A 24,919-nucleotide genomic window follows, 5' to 3' on the forward strand; every position below is an offset into this window, starting at 1 on the left:
CTTGAACCATTATAAAATCAACTCGAAAGAAGTATATGCAAAAATGTTAATCAAATGTCAATGTGGTTAAGCGATAAAACTGTGCCGGCTGCATGTGTCCCGGTTACTTGCATTAAACATAGTTGCAACTCTGATTTATAGTCGCTAGTAACGAACGAAGGAGACGCGGGTCAATGCAGTCTATTGCGACTAAACGCCTCGGAAAGTAAGCCACACACTTGGGGAATGCGGCCAAAATGATGATTGTCGTTTAATAAACTTCATTAAGTAGAAACGGCCATCAACATATCTTGGTATCGAGTACGCTAACTAATAAAAATAAATAAAGCGTTTGTGCGAAGTAGGTCGTTGCGAATTGCATTTCAATAAATCGGCGTATTTGACGCATAAGACGTTCAATGAACATTTCGAACATCTCTGATACTTTACGCGGAAAACGTTTGTTTCTGATTTAAAAAAAAAATGTATGTGTAAAGAGAACGATGTCGTGTCTCATGTCGCGTGCAACCCTTAAATGTGAGGTGATGACCTCCATTGTGCCACATCGCACCGCTTCTGACAATACGCGGAATAATGATTCTACGCTGACAACATTGACACAATCTCTCATAAATTTCCATGAATGCATGCCCGTGGCACTATTAACAAGAACTTCGAAGATACATTCAAATTTGTCACATACAACTTTATTAGAAACTGTGGATAGTGCTGAAAAAAAAGTAAGAGTGCACAAAGAATTGTAATTTCAATTTTTTCTTATTACAAATATCCTTTCAATTAATTTGTTCATAGTATCAGGCAATTGGATTTATTTTCTCCGTCTTCTCTTCCTATTCCAAATAAATCATTAATCAACAAGAATAAATGAGGAAGGAAACGAAGAAGTGCGAGAAGACTTAAGGAAAGGGAACAAAGGAGAGAGACACGAGGGGGTAGTTGCGGAATAAGACGACAAGAGCATCGTCTCGTAAAACGGAGGATGATGACCTCCCTTGCATCATATGGAGCATCTGCTAAATAGATGATACACGTCGGTTATCGTGTTTAGTTGCTTCCAGCTTCCCGATGGAAGCAAGTCGGTCCTAGGAAACTACCTGGTTTGCACTGGGGGAAATCGGTTGTTTCGATCCTGCCGCACAAAAGAAAACTTTTCTCAATGAAACGACGGGCGCTGATCGCGATACTTCTCGTAACCCAAGTGCTACTGCTGCTGGATCAGGTGAGCGCCGTGAGAAATCGACCGAGGAAGCAACGATCCAGACTCGAAGACCAGACGCACCAAGCTGGCAACGAATACGATTATGAATACAACTACGAGAATTATGACGAGTACGATGAAAAGAATGGTGAGTTAATTTCTTAAATTAGCTAAACACATACAAAATATAAAATTATCTTATATAAAAAATATTTTAACATAATATAAAACTTAAAATATTAGAGTGTCATAAAGAGTTTTGGTCGATTTTGTTGTAAACTGTTATCGTGCATAAATAAAACATCCACATGTAACAAGCAACTAAGTCAAAAAGAGTTGCGCAACAAACACGGAAGTCTTATGACAGAGATCACTCTCGTTAAGACACTATACAGAAAAAAATTAATTGCTCGTTTTAATCAGAGTAACGCAATTAAACCTATTTATTTCAGCCTGTTAACTGCGGATATGATTTAGTATGACGCGTAATTGAAAACAGTTTCCGGTTTCCTCTTCCTCTTCTGCTTTATCTCCCAATTGTTTTCTGAAAATGTGTGAAACACATTTTATAAATAATATTTTTACAAATAATATTTTCAGTTTTTCCGATAATTAATGATGATAAAAATAGCAAATTTGTCTATAGAGACGACAACGCCGTCATCGTCTGTTACACAGTCAAGCACACGACACCCGGGTAAGCATACGGATGAGATACAATTTGTTACAAAGATAATATGTAAATAACAATATGACTATAAAATTATTGAACATAGGATGGTCGGAATTACCAATAGAAAGTACAGCATCCTCGTACAAACCGGAAGCATCTACAGACTCAGTTCTCACGACTCGATCTTATGATAGTGAGTGATAAACAAAACATCTTTTTGTTTTCTTTAAAAACATATATAAAAAGAGACTTGTTTTCGAATGTGTTTAATTACATTCCAGATTTGGTTCCACAAACTAATGTCACATCTATACCGGAAGTAAGTGTTGGATAAAACTTAAAAAATTTTATTTTATAAAAATATAATTATTATATAATTTTTTTTGTATCACATCTTCAGGCATTATCTACCGAAATTTTGCCAGGTGAAAGTAATCTATACGGTTCTATAGCTTTTCCTGGTCTACGAGTAAGTGACAGTTTGATTATAATTAATTTTAATAATTTTCTGAAAACGTAGATAAAACAATGATTAAAAAAATAATGTAATAATAAGGGAGAACCTGGTCGACCTGGAGATATTGGCCGCCCGGGTGACTCAGGATTTCCCGGACAACCTGGAACTCCTGGAATTCCAGGACCACCTGGGCCTCCAGGACCAGTACCTGATGTAAGACATTTTTTAACGTAAAATATATGAACAATTTTTTATAAAACTTTTTTATATATGCAGCGTTTCCAATATTCTTCTCTAACAACAGGTATCTATGTATTATCAACAATTAGCTTTGTCTCAAGCAAATCAAGATAAAGGACCGACAGGTGCAGCTGCGCCACTGTATGGACCGGAAGCATTTGCTTATATGAATGCTCAGATAGGTCCAACGGGTCCGCGAGGTCCTCCGGGTATGCGACAGATAATTTTACAATAGTTTTTTTGTAATCGAATCCAACTTAATTTTATTTAAAAGTACGTGCTATTTTAATTTTGTTTTGTTGCGCAATTACATGTTATAAATTATCTCAACTTTTTTAGGTCCACCTGGACCTTCTGGTCCTCAGGGTTTTCAAGGTGCACGCGGTGAACCTGGCGAACCGGGATCTCCAGGCCCACCTGGCGAACAAGGTCCAAGAGGTTTAGCAGGACTGCCAGGAAAAGATGTAAGATTAAAAACCGTTTTTCAAGAAAGATGATATAACAAAGTAAATATAAAATACTTTATGTTCACTTGAACGATAGGGCACCGCTGGAGAAGATGGTGAAACCGGTGCTCCGGGATCACCAGGACCCGCGGGACAACGTGGTCCTCCAGGAATGCCTGGACTTCCAGGGATGAAAGGCCATCGTGGTTATCCAGGTCTTGATGGAGCAAAAGGTGAACAAGGAACTTCTGGGGAGAAAGGATCTACAGGCGCACCAGGGCCAATGGGTCAAATGGGATCAATAGTATGCAAATAATATTCACTTTTGTATATAAAATTTACAATTTAAAACAATTTCAGAAAACGAAAATTCAAAAAAATTAATTAAATTATTTACAGGGTCCAGCAGGACCGCGCGGTGAAAGAGGAAGAGAAGGTCCACCGGGACCTTCTGGATTGAGAGGTCTCGACGGAATTGCCGGATCGCCTGGGCAACCCGTAAGTAAGATAATTATTCAAAAGTCATACAGAAGTTTAAGATACAGAGATATAAAATTCATAATTTTATTATAGGGTGTTGCGGGCAAACCTGGCGCACCAGGTTTTCCAGGTACTCCGGGATCTAAAGGCGATCAAGGAGTGCAAGGACCACCAGGAAGTCAGGGATTGCAAGGACCGCGAGGTAAAGTATTTTAATGTCAATCAAATATAATAATAACAAAATTTTATTGGTTTCTTTTAAGCTTTTTAAAACGAATATTAGTTATAATATTTATTATAATAAGTGATATTAAAAGCAACATTTTTTAAATAAAGGTGAAAGTGGCCGTCCAGGACAACCTGGTGAAACAGGTCCGCAGGGTCCTCAAGGGAAAGACGGAGCTCCTGGTGAAAAAGGAGCTATCGGTTTGCCAGGATTAGTCGGTACGCCCGGATTTCCAGGTGCTCGAGGTCAACCTGGCGTACCAGGCAATCCTGGTATTCCTGGGGTCAAAGGAGCACCCGTAAGGAAAATGAGCATCGTTTAAATACTGTGTAAAATAATTTATGTTTTTAATTAAAAATAATTTTGATTAATTTTTTTACAGGGTCTTCCTGGTGAGAGGGGTTCTAAAGGTGATTCCGGTGTAAAGGGAGATGCAGGAATGCCTGGTCCACGTGGAGTTCCAGGACCTCCTGGTAACGAAGGCAAAAGAGGCAAAAGAGGGATACGCGGGCCACCAGGCGCTACAGGATCACCTGGTGAACGCGGCCCATCTGGAGTGCGAGGTCTTCCTGGAGCAGATGGTCCTATCGGACCGCAGGGTACAATTTATGAGAATTTCTTACTTTTTCAAAGTGTGATATGATAAATAGTAATTATATAACTAATTGTGAATACTTGTGTAAGGACCACCCGGCGATCGTGGTTCTCCCGGAGCTGTTGGGCCAAAGGGTGCTACTGGAGATCTTGGACGACCTGGATCACCAGGATTACAAGTTTGTTCAAACATTTTATCATTATATTCCGTAAAAACTCGAGTTTAGAAACGTGTAATGTACTGTATAAATTTCAGGGTATACGTGGTTCAACAGGTAGGCCCGGAGCTCCTGGAAAACCGGGCAATCCTGGCGAACGTGGAATTCCTGGTGCAGATGGTAAGCCTGGAGAACAAGGTCCGCCTGGAGTACAGGGTTTGCCGGGACCACTAGGACAACCAGGAGAAAGAGGCCCTCCCGTAATTAAATGTTGATTTCTCGTAAATTACCATTGCTATCTGTAAAAAAAACACTAATATTGTTTTAATTCTGTAACTGTCGAATTATATATCTTTTTTACATTGTATGTTTTCAGGGAGAATTTGGAAAAGATGGTGAACCTGGAAATCCAGGACCTCATGGTCCAAGAGGAGATACTGGTAAGGAAGGATCTCCGGGAATACAAGGTCCACCGGGACCTCCGGGCAACAATGGCGAACGAGGTCCTCCAGGTCCTGCTGGAATCAGAGGTTTTCAAGTACGCAGTGTAATGACATAGTTGTGTTCTTACAGATATAGCTTAACGTATTTACAAAACACGCATTTTTTTTTTGTATTCCAGGGTCTTCCAGGCACCGCTGGTAATCCAGGTATTCCAGGCAAGGATGGAGAACCTGGAGTGCAAGGATCTCCTGGCCCACCGGGACCAGTTGGCAACAGAGGCGAGCGAGGGTTTCCAGGAGAGAGAGGACTTATGGGATCTCCAGGACCTGTGGGTCCGAGAGGAGAATCTGGAGCGCAGGGAGCTGATGGTCTTATTGTAAGATGTTATCTAACAATGTTTGAATTATACACGTGCAAGAGCATTTTCAAAGTTATAATAAATAATGAATATAACATTTAAAAAAAAAGATTCTCTATTTTATTGTACATTTATGTTAGGGTTTACCAGGATCTAAAGGAGACAAAGGAAATTCAGGTTCACCGGGATTATTAGGACTTCCAGGTGCGAGAGGATTACCTGGAGAACCAGGATCAAAAGGAGACAGGGGTGCGCCTGGACCAGTTGGTCCTGAAGGTCCAATAGGTAATATTTTTTTATTATTTTGATTGAAATCACAATATATTTTCATTAAAACCTCATTAAGAAAAAATCAATATTAAAATTTCAAGGACACGTCGGAGATCGCGGTCCACAAGGAGAAGTTGGACCTTCTGGTCCTCCTGGAGAACCAGCGGAACGAGGTGATCCTGGTTTACCCGGACCTGCTGGCGAGCCTGGAGCTCCCGGCAATTCAGGAGAGAGAGGTGTTCAAGGGATCCAGGGATTGCAGGGTTTTCCAGGGCTACAAGGGTTAATTGGCCTTCCTGGACTAAAAGGCGATCGCGGATATCCGGGTTTAAAAGGAGAACAAGGAAGTCCGGGATTTCCTGGTAATAAAAAAATTAAAAATGATAATTGGCATAATTATTTATAAATTGTTGTATTTATATAATCTTTCTTTATAAATAATAATTTCCTTCATTATATTGATTAACAGGCATTCGTGGCGAAGTTGGGTTACCAGGTCCTGTCGGACTTACTGGTGCTAAAGGAACACGGGGCGAACCGGGTGCGCGAGGTGAACCTGGCTTAATGGGACCGCCGGGTATTGCAGGACACGTCGGCCCATCGGTAAGATTATGTAAAATAAATTCTTTGATAAGCAGTACCAGAGATTGAATAATGAAAATTGACTAGAATGTGAAAATGTATAGGGCCCGCCAGGAAATGCGGGACCACCCGGCGCTTCAGGATTGCCTGGTATTAAGGGCAGTACAGGTGATACCGGGCGTCCTGGAAATCCAGGTGCAATTGGTAATCCCGGTTTCCCTGGAATAGACGGAAATAAAGGCGAAACCGGATCTCCAGGTCCTCAAGGACCGACTGGTCCTCAAGGAACTCCAGGGCCGTCTGGCGAAAGAGGCTTGCCAGGTTTGCCTGGTTCTCCTGGTCCTGTAGGAAGTAGAGGATTACGCGGAGCACCCGTAAGTAAAAATATTTAAACAACGTTATATACGTAAATGTTTTGTTTATAATTATTTTTTAACTGCATTATATTTGCATTTATTATGTAAAATGCTGTAATTATTTTTATTGCACGTAATTTTATACAAAAAAAAAAATGTATTACTATTATAGGGTGAAACAGGACAACCTGGAAAACCGGGAGCAGAAGGTCCGCCTGGACCTCCTGGGTTATTAGGTCCTCATGGTCCTCCTGGTCCTATAGGAGAAATGGGACCAGAAGGATCAGTTGGAAAACCAGGACCACCTGGAATAGCAGGACGACCTGGAGACAAGGGACCACCTGGAGCACCTGGTGCAACAGGCCTGCCCGGTCCTTCTGGATTGCAAGTGCGTTTTTCTCTTCACGATATTTTTTACTCTTTTCAACAATAATATTATTTAGATTAACGTCAGCAATAACTTGTCTAATGTGCTTTTGATAGGGACCACCTGGACCTACAGGACCAACTGGTCCTACTGGAGAACGTGGTTTAAAAGGCGAAACGGGACCACAGGGTGTCGAAGGTCCACAGGTATAAAAATAGTTTTTTTAACTACATTTTTGAATAAATTGTTTTTTATTCTCCAATTTTTACAAGCATTAGAACATTTCAGGGGCCACGTGGAAAACCTGGTCTGCCGGGTGTTGAAGGCGGAAAAGGGGATAAGGGACAGGAAGGACAACAAGGAGCTAAAGGACATCGAGGATTTACCGGTTTACAAGGATTACCTGGATCTCCTGGTTTACCGGGAGAAAAAGGTATACCTGGTCCTCAAGGACCTCCTGGCAAAGACGGAGAACCAGGTATCAGAGGTAATCCTGGACGTGACGGAAATCCAGGACCTATAGGGCCTGCAGGAAATCCCGGATCGAGAGGTCCACCTGGAGAAGAAGGCCGCCACGGATCGCCAGGTCTTCCAGGACCTCCAGGACCACCCGGTCCTCCTGGAGATGTTGGTTTTGCTTACGATGCTGCGTCTTTAGCAGCACTTATGGGTATGATTCACTATTTATATTTTTTTACTTGAAAATAAAAACTATATATATACTTGTTTTTTTTAATAAAAATATAATCGTATTCTATGTTTTATTATGTAATTATTATATAATGTAAGGACAAGGTCAAACTAAAGGACCAGATCCACTCGGAGACGAACCCCCGAGAATATTTAGCAAAGATATCACTGAAGAGGAACGAAGAGAATTGCTTACAAAAGCATATGAAAATCTTAAATTATCTTTCCAAAAATTGATAAAACCCGATGGTGAAAAAAATTCACCAGCCAAAACCTGTCGAGATCTATTTGTTGCCTATCCAGATAAATCATCTGGTAAGTTTTGATACACAACATTGTTTTATATAAAAAAAGTACGATTAAAACATTGAAAATGGTGTAAATTTATAATATTGTAATTGACAGGGCAATATTGGATTGATCCAAACGAAGGAGACATTCGGGACGCAATTTTGGTATATTGCGATGCTGAAAAACGTGCAACATGTATTTTGCCGAATCCTTCGCGTTCGCCGGAGATCACTCATATAACCGAGCAACAAGAAACTTGGCTGAGCGAGATTCATGGCGGCATGAAGGTTGCTTTTATATTCTACATACGTATCATAAGCCGATATTCATAATCCGATCTTATATTTAACAGTAGTTACACATTTCCAGAAAAATTCGAATAAGCATTTATGTAAAAGTACTTAAAAAATTTTTATATGTAAAAAAACATTTTTGAAATATTTGTAAAAGTATTTACTATTGCGCGTTCAGATTACGTACAAAGCGGACAGCAATCAGATCAGTTTTCTGCAACTGCTCTCGAAAAGTGCGCAACAGAATATCACGTATTATTGCAAGAACAGCGTCGCTTACTTCGATTACGACCGGAAAACGTACAGAAGAGGCCTGAAGTTTTTGGCTTGGAACGATGCTGAACTAACACCTCGAGGCAATCAGCGTTTTCAGTACGAGATGATAGTTGACGGATGTAGCGTAAGTATATTTATGTAATACTTTATTTTAACACAATACATGAAAATCAAATATTTTTTAATACTCTCGTTATACGATTCTACTTTATATTCGTTAATTTGCAGCATCATCAGAGCCAGTGGGATAAAACAATTCTTTTATACGAAACGGATAAACCCACAAGACTTCCTATCTTAGACGTGGCGTTGCGAGACATCGGGACATCTGAACAGAGTTTCTCCGTCGAGATCGGCGCAGCTTGTTATCAATAATATGCTGTATTTGCTTTATTGCGACTGTTATCTACGAGAAAACGATGTCATCCGAAAAGTATTATTATTTCTGTACATAATAATAAGATATAAATTTGTTTCCAATGTCACAATATCTAGGAAAAAAATAAAATTACACACATATGCATATAAAAATTTAAAAATACAATGTGTAAAATTCTCTACGCGTGTTGCGAATTTTTTTGCTAAATATTAGTTGTCCTACAAATGTCTTCTTTCGCTTTATTTGTTTTCAGTGCAAAAAGTAACAGTCGAAGTAAATAGATTCAATACATATATCTAAAAAAAAACAAAAAACAACCGCTACGCACGTTTGTTTGCTAATTGCAATTATCCGCCAAATAAATTATTGTTTCAACGCGGATTCCGATACGCCAACGCATGCGCGGAGATAGAATTTTCCTCGGTCACCAACATCAAACATACCAGTGCTGCAGTAAGAGGTAAGCGCCCGGTACCTATCTACCTATCTACGGAGAGAGAATCGAAGCTTGTAAAATATAACATACATATATTACGTAGTGAAATATATCGAGTATTTTTATGAGAATGGTATCTTTATTTATATTTTAAATAAAATTTGCATTTTCCACCTACATTTATAAAATACAGAACTTCTTTATCTATATGTAAAACAGGCCACACGCATGTAACATTAAATTACATGAAGGTAACTGAAGAATATTCCATTTGTGTAGAGTACTAGAACAATTATTTTGAACTAAAAAGAAACTTATTGGCGCACATTTATGTATAGATTTTTATGGATTATTATATTACAGATGTATGACAGGATATATCTCTTGTTCTCTCAAAGAGAGAGAGAAGAGAGATCCTTCATTTTCGTTCAACCTGAACTGTCCCTTTCCTAAAGAATTTGAAACATCTCTCGCATTTGTCATCGCTTGTACATGTATACCGCCCTTGTTGGTGATGCGTGCCATCGCGGCGCGTCATTATGGTAGCGTGGAAAACGAGCAGAGAGAGAGAGAGAGAGAGACGAGGAGCGAAAGATAAAAAGAGAAGAAGACGAAAGTAGGACAGAGAGAAAGAGAGAGAAGTGCGAGCCGCTCGGCAGGGTAGAGCATACTTCGATCACTTCAGTCCAATTCAGTTGAACTTGGTTGAACTCGAGAGTTACGTGGGAGGTCGTTTGCGTCGTAGCTGTTTATGTTATCTATTGTATCGTGCCGTCATTTGACAAGGAACTCATACGTACAGGAACATTTGTCACGACTTCACAATTCAACGTAAATCCACCTCAGAAAATTCAACTACACGTTATCGACGTTATGTCACTCACGTCTAATCGAATCATTGGCGGGAAATATTGGCATCACTAGTTTTTCGTGCGGAACTGCGTGTTTCGTGTTTGGAGAGTTCTCGCTCCTCTTTCAACTTATCGATTTTCGGCGTACCGTTTTCGCGCGCATTTCTCGCGAACTTGCGAGCAACAAGCACGGTGAACGGATCAGTTGAGGTTAGTAACGACAATCACATTTACCGTACGTCTTGCGAGATATTGTTATCTCTTGTAAATAAAAAACTTTTGTGATTTACTTGGCCTCAGCGGTATTTTTCTAACATCGCGCTTTAGTGTTATTTATTAAATGTAATTTATTAAAATTGGTTATTCAGTTTTACTTCGTAGTTTTAATATATGTACCTAGACGGTGATAATTATATGTAAATCTTGATAGAAATCATAAAGATCGCGATGCAAGATTGTGGGAGAAAAGACTGTCAAGCAACAAAAATCTGATCTCTGTTTAAAATATTTATTAGAAAAAACTAATAAATTCATTAAAAATTCAGATTATTTGATTCCATTTTCTACATCTCTTATATTTCGTATAATTCAATTTTTAATATAATTTTAAATACTTTACACAGTGTAAAGCCATCGTGACTCATCATCAGTTTTGATGAGTGAGTAAACAAAATTATTATGAGAACCTCAATTGGGAACGGAATCGAACTGTCAAACTAACCAGAAGAAATATTTACTCGTCACTGTCATTGAAAAAATCTTTTGCATTGCAAAATCGACATTCATTATTCATGCGTCGCAGACCGACACTCATTACTCGCGCACTTTGTTGTGTACTGAAGCAAAATTAAACCGATGACAATGCCAAACTCAACGATGCGTCGTAACAAAGGCGCGGTTTCTATCGGTTTATTTTGTCCGATTAATTTAATTTCCATCGCATGTCGTAAGTGCGCGCGTAGATTTTTATAAATACCACCTACTTTGTATTTTCGAAAAAAGTTTATTGTGTGTTGCGATAGAAACCAACTAAAGTTTATACAAATTTTTGCATCAATATTAACTTGATTAGGAAAACGTTTTTTAAAGCGCGTTGATTTTCGTCGTTCGATAACTTGAGAGTGTTAATTTCATTGACTTCAACCGCGATTGTTGTTGCGTGAGAAAGTCGTACACGATCGATGACGCAATAGTTTCGTGCAATTGTGTACAATTTGCGATCATTACGTGCACAAGTTGCGCACAAAATAGCGAATAGCTCACGTGCTTTCACATGCACGCTCGGTTGGTCACGAGAGAATACACAGCGTAATTATGATGTAATTTAAAAAAAATCACGAGTTCTATAGTCAGTTTTTTTTTTTTTTTTTTTTTTTTTAAATCTGAGATAATTATTATGCTACATTGTTTCGAGACAGCTGCGCGCGCGAGTATCAACGTGTCAACGTATGATATGTCAGCAGATCGCGATTAACTTTTATCAGTCGTGTTCAGGTACATAAAACGATTTTTACGCTCACACATCGTGTGAATGTTTGTACATGTGCTAAATCCGGAAGTGCACCGTTCACAGACAGTTTCAAATCGAGCGTCACTCACTGATAAGATCGGATACAGAGTGGATAACCGGCTTTACAAGTGACGTTAGACGATAATTTGACGATAATCTAAAATCAAGTTGCTCTATCTAGCTCATTATTATTATTTTTTTTTTCACGTTTTAATTTAGTCTCATCAATAATTTCTCATTATTTTCATTTATTACAAAGCATCGAAGCGAGGACGTTCGAAAATCGTGTCCGAACGACAGAATGAATAATTTTATTTATATCCCGTGTATACATGTAACAATTCAGAATCTATTACTCGTACGAAGTATCTCTTTTGCATGCGGTCAGTAGTTATCTGCTAATGATAAGTCATTCGATGGCGCGTAGTGTTGCTACAGAGCGATCGTAATTACACATGTACGAGGTTTCGCGTAACGTGAAGCGCTGAGTAAAAGCTTGTTCGAGTCTACGGGTGCGTTCGCGTCTCTTATCTTAATACTCGATGATGAGCGGTTCTCAAAACTAAAGATTAAAATACTTATCACGGGAAAGACGCGTGTCAATAAGAAATAAAACCCGAATAAATTTAAGGAAACTGTGTTAATGACACACATCGGTGAATGAACGACGTGCTTTATTGCTCTTTATTACATCACTTTTCATCATTGTCAGATAACGTCACGCGCGTCTGACGTTTTCGTCTCTTTAAATACGTAAGTTTATCGTCATCTCATAGACACAAACTATGATATAACACTTGACATAAGTTGACAAATAATTGCTCGTTTAGATTGTCCAGTTAAAGTCCTCGCACTGTTGTGATCCTGACTTTCTCTTCATGCTCTTTACCACGTGAGCGCGCCACACGATTATCGCGACAAGTCCGGGCGATTTAATATATCGCGACGACGATGTTTTAAATTTAGAATTCCGCGTTGGCGTGCGTGCGTGTAAGATACGTGTTACGAACGTGACGGCAGGTGCCGCGTGTTTTTCAGGTATTCTCGTGATTGTGACGGAGGGGCGCGTCAACGCTCGTCAAGACAAGAGTGTAAGTGGTAAAAGTGAAGAATCTCATTCGTCGTGTGACGATTACACACCGTCGTCCTGCCTATCGACTCGGTAAATTCGCGGAATGACGCAAAACGATCGACGAGCCTACAGTCGGCGGCAAATCGATTGAACACCGAAAAGCAGAAAGTGCTAGCCTCTCAATCACGAACTAACTGGTGGCACTGATCATTCAACGGAGACAATTGGAAGAATTCCATTTGCTCGCATCTCTCGCGTTCTCACGCTTATAAAAGTAACGTACAGTCACGAAGATCATTCACAGTGAACAAGCATGGCTCTCTTCCGAAAGTTCAATGGTAAGTTCACAATTGTCAAATAATTAGGTGGTTATAAAGGTACAATGTGCGGAGAAATAAAAATAAATTAAAAGTCTGTACGCGAGCACAATTTGGATTCTTAAATTCTTTTATCAATAGAACAATAAAAGGAACATACGCGTTCAGATCTTAATTTATTTTTATAATAAATTATCAACTGATAATTTATTATGTGTGTCGCGATCTGTCTCATTTTATCTATATCTTGTAATAAGTTTATCACAATTTTTTTGATAGTGTTTTGTGGAATTTTATTTTTATTCCACTTTTTAGAACAATGTTAATATATTATTTATTATCTGTTTTTTTTTTTTTTTAAATCTATTTTTTCATTGCACATGTGTAAAACATTTCCAAATTGAACATTTCAAAAGAATTCAGTAGTCTTTTCACTTTGAGATATTGATGGTTCAATGTCATCATCAATATATATATACATATACGTATATATTTTCGTCAGAGTATACTTTGGACTTCAATAACAAATTACGAAATATCAAAACCATGTGCTTGTGTGCACAGTTAAATATAGAATAGGAATAATACGCGTGTGCAATTGAATTTGTGAAATTATAACTTCAATTGCACATGCTTGTATATAAATAAACGAAAAACAATCGTCTTTTCTCGTCAACATCTTTTTAAAATTTAAGGAATATGTTTTTATATTAGCGTTAAAAACTTTTCTCTAAAAAAAAATATTCATGCAGATACAGTAAAACGCAACAAAGTTTGTTTGACTGTTTGTGCAAGCGAAGTTTTATTATGTAATTCTCACTGATCGTACAATTTGCATTTTTACACAAGAGTATTTCCATCTGATATAATACCGATAATGATGAGCACATTGCATTTGGTGCTAACGATGCAGAAATCTCACGTATACGTGTTTTTTATACCATATTATTCCTTATCGAAACAGGAATTCAAATTAACTGCCGTTCCACAGTGTACAATGCGGTCTTTCGCGTAAGTCATGGTTTCTCCTTGTGAATGAGTGTATCTCATAACAAGCAGATTCTCGACTTTGCGAAGACTGCGTGTAATTTGAGCCGCTATTTCTCGTCATCCATCTCGCAGAAATAGACTTATGAAATAGACAGGTTGCTCGTTCACGGTCGTTCGATGTTGACGCGCATTTTTCGTTTTTCTAAAAAAAACCAAAAAAATACCACAGACCAATATATTACAGCGCGTACGCTATTTGTGTTTTATCGAAGGCGACGATCGGCGCGCGAGATGCATCGAGCTATCATAATTGTAACATCCAAATAAAAAAAAATAAAAAAAACGGTTTGCATCAAGTCTGTGTGAATATTATCGCGATTAACACTTCAGAGTTGCGTAATTTACATCACTCAGAGAACGATTTTCAAACATTGCTTGCGTGAGTTTGTTCTCAAATCAAGTCTAAAGCTGTATTACTTTATATCACCTCGTTGTGTGATAAAAATTCAATTCAATGTCACGTTATTTTTATCGATGATATTACACACTTGTTTTTACATTAATTATGTCACCTTCAATCTTTGTACGAGACCGTTAATCACATAAATCAACGCGAAAATTGTTTAAGTTTTAATAACCGATTGCGAATATACGAGAGTTTGTAACGATTGCTTGTTATTAGAACATTACATCACACATGTATGGAACGATGAGAACACGTGATGCTTCGAAGTTCAAAGCGGCGAGTTATCGATCCGATTTTCCCATCGCGTAATTTATCAGCGGACCGCTTAAATTTATGTTGCATTATTACAATAATATTGTGCGGATATAGTTGTCGACAAATCGCATCACGCACGTGCAATTGCAATTGCTGCATTGTTCGCATCGAACGTTACGTCGCATGCACGTAACAGAACACAGAGAGATAGATGTTTACTGTTGGAAAGATACGTTGTACAATTCCTGATTTAAAATTATTACGCGCCGATGATAAAGGTCAGATTCTCGACTTCGTACTGTGTCGCACATTATTTTGACCTGAGATGCGCACGAGTCTGTCCCAGTAAATAAAGCAAGATTTATGAGTACATAAATGTTTTTTCTTGAGACAATGTGGGAAATATATACATAGATGAATATTTTTTATTTCAGAAAAGATTCCTCGGAGAGGAATCCTGGGGGCGATGATGTTTCTGGCGTGCATGTTCTCGTATGTCATTCGCACCAATTTGTCCATATCAATCGTCGCTATGGTGAACGCTACGGGCAAAGACGGTACCGGTCCAGCATGTAGCGCGACAGATATAAAAAGTAATAAAACCGTCGTACTCAAAGATGTAAGTTACACGTTCACGAGATTCAAATGCACGTGAGTGGTTGTAAATTTGATGTATTAATATAAAATTTATATCGTGCGCATGTTAGACTTTGCACTTTTTTTTTTTATCGAATTGTTGCATTTGTATCATCTCCCACTATAGAGTCTTTGTGTAATAAAATATTATCGTAGTCTTGCAAAATTTTGAACGCGTTCTTTCTTACATCTCAGTTCGGAGAGCGTTACGAGTGGAATCAACACGTCCAAGGGCTGTTATTGTCAGGATACTTTTATGGTGTTCTACCGGCTAGTGTACCAGCTGGACTCTTAGCCGAAAAATATGGAGGCTCGAAAGTGGTGGCGTGAGTACATAATCGAAGAATTTTAATTTGATAGTTGTCGATTTGCTACACGTGGTAATTTGTGTTTTACCAGTTTATTTATGTGATGTAGATTTGCTACTTTGATACCTGCCGTATTAAATCTCTTGATGCCTTGGGCTGCGGGTATTCATTACGGTTTTGTATTTGCACTACGTTTTGTAATGGGATTTTTTGGAGTAAGTTGTCTTATGAGATTGTCAATTAACTTAAAACTATTTGAGTTGACAGTCTTTGCAGAAACTTACAACTGTTTAGCAATTAACTTAGCATTGATTTTCAGGGCGCCGTTTATCCCGCTCTTCACGCGATGATCGCTCGATGGGTTCCTCCAGGTGAAAAAGGCATGTTCGTGTGGACTATGCAAGGTATTTTCAAGAATCATGTGTTTTTTTAAAAAAGATTTTTTTTTAGAAAAACATCGCATTTTTTGTGTTTTTTTTTTTTTTCAAGGTGGTCCATTTGGAACTGTTGTAACGTTCGCTTTGTGCGGTGCAGTAATTAGTGCTTACGGATGGAACGCTGCGTTTTACGTTACGAGCGGACTTATGTTAGTTTTTTACGTCCTATGGGTATTCCTGATATACGATACACCAGATATACATCCGGGAATTACGGAAAAAGAGAAAACATATATAAAAGAACAAATAGGCACTTCCGTCTCAAAACAAAAAGTGCGTGCACACATACTATTCAATAGATTTTGTGTTTAGCTACATCTGATTGTAAATTATGTTTACATTGACGTATCACGCACAGGTACAACTACCAGTAAAGGCGGTCGCTACATCTGGACCGTTCCTAGTGCTATTGTGGGCTCACTTTGCAAACATGTGGGGTATATACTTTATCGCTACAAACGGGCCCAAATATACGTTGGAAGTTCTTGGTTTCAACATGAAATCGGTATTATTCTCGTGAAAAATTATTTCACGCTAGAGATTTGATCATTATGTTTAATAAAATATATGATTTTTTTTTTTTTAAATACTTTATGTAGGTTTTTCTTAATATTTTACATAGGGTGGCGCGATAACCGGACTGCCGTATATAGCTAGATTAGGCGCCGGTGTGTTATTTGCAGCAGCGGGCGATTACGTGCGGAGGAAAAAGGTCTTGTCGTTGGGCTGGATAAGAAAGATATTCATGCTTTTCTGTGAGTAATTTCGAACAACCGTGTTCCCCGTTTCAGCTTATAAATTTAAAATATTCTACAATGCGCACTTCTTTATACGTAATTGTTTATTTAATCACCTTATTACACGATCATGCTCTTCAACAGCTCATATAGGACCTGCAGTTTGTCTAGTAGTGATGACGTACGTGGGCTGCGACGCCACGACTGCGATTATAATGTTAATACTGGCTCTAGCTTTCAATGGAGCCGCGTGTCAGACCAATTTACAGAATCACCAAGATCTGGCACCGAACTACGCTGGTTCCTTATACGGAATCATGAATACGTTTGGTAGTTTCCCCGGATTCATCATTCCGCCTATTATTGGTGCTTTGACCAATGAAAGGGTGCGTTTATGTACTAATAAATTTAGATAACTTTAATATTTTTCATATTTGATCATTTTTCAAATATTCTATTTTTGTATTACAGAATGGCGTTGAAGAATGGCGTGTGATGTTTTGGATATCGGCAGTGGTGTTTACGTCAGCGACAGTACTCTTTTGGTTGTTTGGATCGGCGGAGATTCAACCGTGGAACGATACAACTCAACCTCAAGTACCTATCGAAGAAGAGAAGCAACTTAACGAAGTGACGACGGAAAAAGCGGCCGATACAGAAGCCGAAGAGAATGAACGACTCTAGTGTGATTTAGAAAATGAAGTGAGATAAAATAATGCGTGTGTTTCGTGTCTATGTAAAAAAATCGTATTATAAGAAAAAAAAATATTGAAAAGGAAACATATGTTTGCGCGAAAATTTGGCAGATGTTGACTTCACCGTTTAGAACATCAGTGTCACATATTTATACAAACCTTAGACCGTGTATACAAAGGTAATTGTATGTTATTAACACGTATTTGTGAAAACGAGAAAGTTAACATGTACAGAATATTCGTGTACAGAATATTCACTTGTGTTATAATACGTATAGAATATATATCCGTGCTCTAATTACGGATACGCGTTGCTAGAATATCACGACGGATCTTTCGTTCTTAGTCCGATACGTTTGTTTTTAAACGCAGAATTATTTTTTCACGTTCTTTTTTTTTTACTATTACCGTATAAGACTGTGGAGCAGTTTCAGAAAATGATAGATTTTGTACATTTTGTCACAATTTTCACGTGTCTCACGTACATTTTTCGAATACTTGAACATTTTTATATTTGATATTACACTTTCATTATTACACAATCGTCGTTTTTGATTTGATATCGGATACTGGCAAAAAGACTATAGGCGTGGTATTCGAACAATGCAGTGTATCAGGACGCAAAAATACTCTGTAGTGCATTTTTTTTATTTTGTGCCAAAATATATGTGTGTGTACGTATGTTGTTCTCATTAAAACATTTTGACGAGACTGTCGACAGACATCTAATGCTTAGGTTGAAGAACTTTGGCGCGCTGTCTTCATGAGCCAAGGTTATTGGACATTTATAAATATCTTACGTTAGGTACTTTAAATTGTTATAAATTCATCAAGTTTATACGCGAATCTTATTGAGCTAGTTGTGTGACAAAGCGATTTCACAACTGTTTGTTACGTGTATCCGGTTTAACTGTGGTCAGGTAGCATAAACATGTATCTTGAGTTGAATTAAATCGCGTTGCACATTCTTATGCTCAATAATTGCTCGGACTCCGTTTAATCCGCGTATAACGAATAAACGATTTATATATAAATTTTCTCGTCTTTTATGACTAATAGTATAGGCTCGAAATGTTGCAATTTTATTCTTTTCACGTTTCATTTATGAGATACGTACTACTTCCTAGCATCTATAAAAGAAGATAACGTAACTTGTGTTTTGTATTTCTTGCGAAAAAAAAAACGTAATGTTTGTGATACAGACAAATTATATTCTTTTTTGTAGAAAAAGAAAAGTGTTTTTTGCACGATTTTACATGTTTTTGCAAAGAAGGAAAACAAAAAATAACAAATATATTGTTCCTATATGTAAAATAAACTATTATTACCATTATTGTATAAATCGAATTGTCGAATAAAAAAAAGAAAAAACTTTGCAAAAAGTCGCCAAATTAAGATCGAATTAGCTATTATTTAGCAATAATATGTTGCATGTATCAATTGTAAGAAAATACGCAAAGAGAAACTTGCTGTTTTAAAGTAAATAAATAAATTTAACTTTTTATAATTTTTTATTTTTATTAATTAAATTTTAAGAAAGTCTTTTTCCTGTATAATTTTCACCTTTCAAATAAAGCAGAAAAATCTCGTTCTAACTAATTTATGATCGGTTTTTTATATAAATTTCAATAGGAAGTTTTGAATATATTTCTGTTTACATATTAAATAATGTGAAATTTACATCAATTATTGTTAAATTGGTACTTTCAAGTAATTTTCCGATAAAGATTGGGTAGAAGCTTTAAATTTATCGACGCGTGGCCTCGCGCATATTTGGACGTCGGTATAAGTAAGTTGTTTACTGCACTTCACTAATGTGCAATTCGTTAAATCACAAAACTTCTTGTTATTCGCGTCTGTAACGATCGAATTGCGTTCCTCTAATGTTGTGAGAATGGCAGAACACGTGTCGCGAGTGCAAAATGTGTTCTTTAATACTTGCAATGCCTTCGCTGTTTGCAAGTTCGGAACGTATTGAGACAATTTCTTATCGCAAACTTTTGCAACTGAACTTGTCGCGGTGGTAACAATCTCATTACTAGCAGAGCCTATAATATCGAAAGATGGTTTTCATTTTATAACGAGACTTATGGAAATATGAGAATAGTACGTATTGTAGACAAATATTTAAAAACACTCAATTACACAAGAAATAAAAATTTCTGAATTGATATGCAAATACCTTTTGGTGACCACGACTTTGCTAACGCATCGTTGATGACATGAGTCCATCCACAAACAGAATCTACGTAGCAATTTAGAAAAAAATACAATAGAATATGAAGAACTTTTGAAAAAATTGATATGAGAAAAAAACATATATTTGTTATTTGTTAACGTACTTTTAACTTGGATATTTTCTTTCGAAAGTGTTATGTCATCAATAGTACTGTCATTGATGTTTGTTTTTTCAGGTGTCGCACATCGCGCCGCATATAATTTTGCGGTGCTTGGTGTTTCAATTTTCTTCATCTTGCCAGCTGGTTGCAAATGCGGACTCCTCATCTCTTCGGAAGCAGTCGCAACGACGTAACACGGTTTGTATGCCAAGAGTATGTCCTGCGTACGTCGTAACTTCACGATTTCGGACGTTTCAACTAATTTTTTCTCTTCAGCTTCTACGCACCACTGGCACAACGACTGCTCGACACAAATCGAACACAAGACTTCTTTCGGCTCTTTTATCTTCGTAACTTGGGCAACTCCGGCGAGTTCCGTCTGAGTAACTGCGGTCTTCGTTTCTTTCTTTAGCATAGACTCGACGATCATTTTTCTTCTCCGATCGAGTATTTGCTCCACGGAATCGACTATAAAAGCGTTTTCATCCTAAGTATTTTGTTGGCAATTAACAAATAGTTAAGAAATACTTTTCGAAAAAAAATTATAAATTTTCACTAACGTTGCAACTGTTTCCGAGGTTTAGCAAGGATGGAATCGATTAAGATTTTCCGACAAATCCATGACTCAAGAATGTTCTTAACAATACGACGAGCGTCACGTGACACTTGCGCGCAAGTTAAAAGCAGTAGATCGTCTATCAGTGGCACGACGACGGTTGATGCCTCTAAAGGATCGATCACGACGCGTGCCCGTAACTTCTGCAGCACTTCTTTTTCTTTAATATCGCGCGATTTATAACTGGCTACGGTTTGAATCACTTGCTCTTTCATGGGATACTTCAATATCTCCGCTCCCTTCGCAATTATTTCGTCGATCAGTTCGTCGACGATAATACGAGAATCGAGTCCCGAGAGACACTCCTCGAGACAGAATTGGATAAAATTCTTTGTTTCTTTGTATTCAACCAGTAACTTGCTGTTCGAGTGTCGCGGCTCGCAAGTTAATTTGGTTTGCGCATCTTTGTCCAATACTATGATGTTCGCATTGTGATTGTATCGTATTACAGTTTGTGTTTCTTGACAGTTTGTTTCAGCGGCAACCTCATCGGGATCGGATATCCAGAACGCGCGGGACAATAAAAAGTTTAAAATCTCAAGGATTATAGTCTTTGTGTCTACAAAATCCTCTTGCAAATGGCTTCCTTGAAGCTCTTTGTACGTACGGCTTGATAAATCTCTTATTGCTTCGTGGTCTGATGTTACAGGAGTAAATGTCACAGTAGTCTGTGTTGAACGGTGGTGTGTAAATGCGGGCATCCGATAGGACATGGAATCTGAGAAAATCTGTTTCAATTGTCGAATGCAGTGAAGTATCTGAGAGATAGGCAGCTGTGTGTGGTAAACTGCCTACTTCCCAGGCGTAATTGAAGCATCGTACAACGACTCAGAGACTCGTGTTTGTTGAAAACAATTTTGTCTATCCACTTTATTATTCCAAAAAAAATCTATACTCATTTCAAAATCACATCCGGATGTATATTTTTTCCTATCTCTTTTTCTCACTTACGTAAAATATTTTGAGAATATTCCGCGGGCGGACAAGGACTGCTCATATACATCGTTTGTGATGCTTCATGTTCTACTGCGATTGGTATTGTCACCGTTGGAACACCTTGCAGAAATGTCTGATTAGCTGCATCTTTAACGGACGCTTGAGATTCCAACTCTTGGAGATCGATCATGGACAAGGTCGTGAGTGAAGTTTGAGCCTGAGATTTCATCTAAATAAAATTCGCGCGTACAAGTAGAATTAAAATTATAAAATTTCTTAAGAAGTTATAATTGTATTCTACTATCTTATAATGATCACGAAGCTCAATCCACATATATAACATTGTTTATTATCAATTATATGATTTCAGCTTGTTTAAATAAATATTTAAATAAAAAGAATTAAGGAAATGGCAATAACAAGCTAACACCAAATGTTCGGGTACAATTCTTTTATAATTTTAAGATTTTAAAAAAGTTTTAACAAACGTTTCGATCCACCATGGGATCTTCTTCAGTGTTTCATTAAAACCAAGAAAAAAGATACACTACATGGATATTCGAAATAAGAAAAAGAGGCGGAAATGGCAGTCACGTAGTCATCAGTATTACGCAAAAGGACGCAAACTGTCCTACCGCTTCGAATGTAACTGACAGACTGAGCGGCCCCCTCATGTTTATTATCGCAGTATAATACTACAAGATTAACAATAAAATAATTATTTCAATTACCTCTTGTCTTTACGACGTTTCTTATTTTAACGCACAATACTTTGGTTCATGGTATTTCAAATTTTTTGCTCTATTTATTTATTTATTTACACGATCTGGACGTGTTCCCGTCCTCGAACGCCGTGATTTCCATATTTTGCGCGTATCAACCACACGAACCAATCTGAAACCAGAGTTGCGCGCGCAAGATCGAGCAGAGAGCAAGACGAGAGATCGAAGCGGTGAGGATACGCACACAAGCGAGAATCGCCATCCGTGTGCAACTCTGCCTGAAACCAGAGAGAAGCCTGAGAGCGGCCTATAAGAGAAAGTGTAATCACTTTTCCGATCCGGAATAAACAAACTAGCGCATGTCTACGGGTGGTGCACATTGGAACTACGCAGTCATATTGACTGAGTTGGTTTGCGGTATGTAGTTGATATGCGCAAAACGTGGCGCTAACATCGCGACGCTCGAGAATGAAAACACGTTCAGGAGCAAGAATGCAAAGAAGAGAAAGCAAGAAATGACTTGTGGTGAATTGTAGTGATTATATTTGTCATATAGTGTGGTTAATATTTTCTTCATCTGAGAAATTTTGATTCTTACTCGATATTAGTGACAGAAAAACCGCATTAGTAACAGTAAGTAGTAAAAATAATATTGTTTCAATTAATGTTTATATTAATTATTTTATATCGTTTCTAGTAGAAAAATAATGGATAACATATTTGGAAAGGAAGATTCTGGGGATGAAAGCGAGCATAATGATATTGAAGAGAGAGATGAAGATAAAGATACTAAAAATAGTCCCTCACAAAATTCAGGATCAAAAGATGCAGAAGCTATGGATACCGATGGTGTACAAGCTAAGGTAGAAATATTGATAGAACTTGAATAATCTCTTGTATGGTTGACATGTTATAAATATATTTTAAATGAAATTAAACATTTGTAATACAGATAGAGTCTGATGCAATGAGCTCTCAGTCCCAGTCACAGTCAGATACAGAAGAGAATGAAAATACTGGGTTACATTCCATGTGTCCAATCATAGAAGATCAAATGGAAGTCATAAGCAATGAGATTGACATAAAGGAGGAAGAACAAACAGCAGAAGACATATTTAGCAATGATATTATATTACCTCGTCCAAATCCAATCAGTGCAAAAGAAAGAAGAGAAAGCAAAGAAAAGAGTAAAAAGGAATTAGAGGAGGAAGAACGAGAGAAAATGCAGTATGTATTCAATGTCATAATTTGAATGCGTATTGAAAGAATAGTAATAACTATAGTTAATAATTAGATTTATTAAATATGTTCTACACACAATCTTGCATTTTCAGAGTACTAGTGTCTAATTTTACTGAAGATCAGTTGGACAGGTATGAAATGTACAGACGGTCTGCATTCCCAAAAGCAGCTATAAAAAGGGTATTGTATCTTAATTGTTAATTGTAAAACAAGAATTATATAAAAAAAGCATATTTTCTTTAAAGAATGTATTTAAGTTTGGCAATAATGTATTTCAGATCATGCAAACTATAACGGGCTGTTCAGTATCACAGAATGTTGTCATAGCTATGTCAGGAATTGCCAAAGTATTTGTTGGCGAAATTGTGGAAGAAGGTTTGGATTAATTTGTTTTAAATATCTTGCTGAAGTATTAAACGTTTTTCTTTAAATTGTTATTATATTTTGTAGCTTTAGACGTCATGGAAGCTCAGAATGAAACCGGTCCGTTACAACCGAAGCACTTGAGAGAAGCTGTCCGTAGGTTACGATTACAAGGTCAAATACCAAACAGCCGAGGACACAAAGCTTTTTTCAGGCTGTAATCAATCCGTGTATTATATTAATGTAATACTTCTTATATTACATAGCTCATCGGTATTAGAGTCTATTAATATAGTTTCTGTACATAAACTATGTTTTGTTTCATATTTTTAATGAAAAGAGATTATTTATATCTTTTTTATCAATTTACTCTTAACATTTCGTTAAACGTAAAAATATATTTGCATATAATTTTACTATCTACTAGTTTTCTTTTTAAAAAGAAAATAAGCTGAACATGTACATAAATATACAGTTCTATTTTTATAAACAAATTTCATTGACATATGATAATCGTAAATATTATAAGCGATTGTAAAACATTCACAAAATACGTAAAACAGGAAAGAGTATATTTTATTACAAACTTTTATGGATCAAGCTGTACATCGCACAAATTCGTATGTCTTGAAACTTGTAATAGATATATATATATAGCATACAAAGTCTGACAACATATACATAAAATACTACAAAACGTTTAGTTAATATTATCAATCATTGCTTATTTATTTCAATTTTATATCACAGTCAAAATTAACATTTTATATTTTTGTTGCTACGTTATAGTTATTAATTTAAGATAAAAATTGTAATTTTAAAGTAAAACGTATATATCTTCCTTAAGTATTTGCAGAATCATGATTATGATATATATAACAAAACTTGTAAGTTAGTGCTATAGATCATTTTAATAGTATTAAATAGAATAGTATTAAATCCTCCTCCTATATAAAAAATCCATGTGTACCGCGAAGTGCGCGTTTTGATATCAAATGTATCGTATCTATTGTTGTCTCTTTTCCGCGTTGCCGATTAGTTGGTTGATCGAGTCGAGTCGAGTCGAATCGAATCGGTAAGATCGAGAGAGTAAATAATGAAAAGCGATTTTGAGACAGTTCGTCGTATATGTAGAGAAAATTAAAAACGTAACTAAAGTCACGTAACAGGAAAGAGTAGAAAAACAACACGTGAAAATAACGTGACTGTAATT

At 37.1% G+C, this 24,919-nt stretch overlaps 4 protein-coding genes across 10 annotated transcripts; 3 read left to right on the top strand and 1 right to left on the bottom strand.

Moving 5' to 3' along the window:
- The first annotated feature begins 999 nt into the window (after positions 1–999).
- On the top strand, positions 1,000–8,850 carry LOC109851614 (collagen alpha-1(I) chain-like). The gene is made up of 28 exons (XM_020421846.1): positions 1,000–1,346; positions 1,845–1,895; positions 1,975–2,064; positions 2,153–2,190; positions 2,272–2,340; positions 2,428–2,541; positions 2,633–2,777; positions 2,908–3,032; positions 3,112–3,318; positions 3,414–3,512; positions 3,588–3,696; positions 3,831–4,018; positions 4,103–4,319; positions 4,405–4,493; positions 4,571–4,732; positions 4,849–5,010; positions 5,095–5,292; positions 5,415–5,559; positions 5,646–5,906; positions 6,014–6,147; positions 6,231–6,500; positions 6,655–6,870; positions 6,966–7,055; positions 7,138–7,519; positions 7,639–7,854; positions 7,945–8,117; positions 8,302–8,523; positions 8,628–8,850. The coding sequence occupies exons 1-28, from the start codon at positions 1,157–1,159 to the stop codon at positions 8,772–8,774; spliced, it is 4,509 nt and encodes a 1,502-aa protein (XP_020277435.1). The 5' UTR covers positions 1,000–1,156; the 3' UTR covers positions 8,775–8,850.
- Positions 8,851–9,852: 1,002 nt separating this feature from the next.
- Positions 9,853–18,729, top strand: LOC109864237 (sialin-like). Of its 5 annotated transcripts, none has more exons than XM_020445260.1 (11): positions 9,853–10,275; positions 12,596–12,985; positions 15,110–15,294; positions 15,507–15,637; positions 15,729–15,834; positions 15,939–16,023; positions 16,109–16,329; positions 16,415–16,561; positions 16,679–16,811; positions 16,938–17,179; positions 17,265–18,729. In XM_020445260.1, exons 2-11 carry the CDS (start codon positions 12,961–12,963, stop codon positions 17,475–17,477), a joined length of 1,488 nt encoding a protein of 495 aa, XP_020300849.1. In that variant the 5' UTR covers positions 9,853–10,275; positions 12,596–12,960; the 3' UTR covers positions 17,478–18,729. The 5 variants fall into 5 exon arrangements, with proteins under 5 accessions (XP_020300849.1, XP_020300848.1, XP_020300850.1 ...); XM_020445259.1 differs by having other exon boundaries at positions 12,614–12,985; XM_020445261.1 differs by having other exon boundaries at positions 9,853–10,045.
- A 413-nt stretch (positions 18,730–19,142) lies between these two features.
- LOC109864239 lies at positions 19,143–22,234 on the bottom strand. 2 transcript variants are annotated; one of them, XM_020445265.1, is made up of 6 exons: positions 22,111–22,234; positions 21,395–21,608; positions 20,388–21,161; positions 19,831–20,295; positions 19,671–19,733; positions 19,143–19,536 (listed from the first exon to the last, which is right to left on the bottom strand). In XM_020445265.1, exons 2-6 carry the CDS (start codon positions 21,606–21,608, stop codon positions 19,181–19,183), a joined length of 1,872 nt encoding a protein of 623 aa, XP_020300854.1. In that variant the 5' UTR covers positions 22,111–22,234; the 3' UTR covers positions 19,143–19,180. The 2 variants fall into 2 exon arrangements, with proteins under 2 accessions (XP_020300854.1, XP_020300855.1); XM_020445266.1 differs by lacking the exon at positions 22,111–22,234 and having other exon boundaries at positions 20,388–21,171; positions 21,395–21,433.
- A 334-nt stretch (positions 22,235–22,568) lies between these two features.
- LOC109864262 (transcription initiation factor TFIID subunit 11) lies at positions 22,569–24,082 on the top strand. 2 transcript variants are annotated; one of them, XM_020445311.1, is made up of 6 exons: positions 22,569–22,734; positions 22,802–22,964; positions 23,054–23,328; positions 23,436–23,523; positions 23,622–23,718; positions 23,794–24,082. In XM_020445311.1, exons 2-6 carry the CDS (start codon positions 22,809–22,811, stop codon positions 23,925–23,927), a joined length of 750 nt encoding a protein of 249 aa, XP_020300900.1. In that variant the 5' UTR covers positions 22,569–22,734; positions 22,802–22,808; the 3' UTR covers positions 23,928–24,082. The 2 variants fall into 2 exon arrangements, with proteins under 2 accessions (XP_020300900.1, XP_020300899.1); XM_020445310.1 differs by having other exon boundaries at positions 22,799–22,964; positions 23,794–24,081.
- The last annotated feature ends 837 nt before the right edge of the window (positions 24,083–24,919 follow it).

Source organism: Pseudomyrmex gracilis, unplaced genomic scaffold (assembly GCF_002006095.1).
Source record: "Pseudomyrmex gracilis isolate BER0280 unplaced genomic scaffold, ASM200609v1 scaffold_18, whole genome shotgun sequence".
NCBI lineage: Eukaryota > Metazoa > Arthropoda > Insecta > Hymenoptera > Formicidae > Pseudomyrmex > Pseudomyrmex gracilis.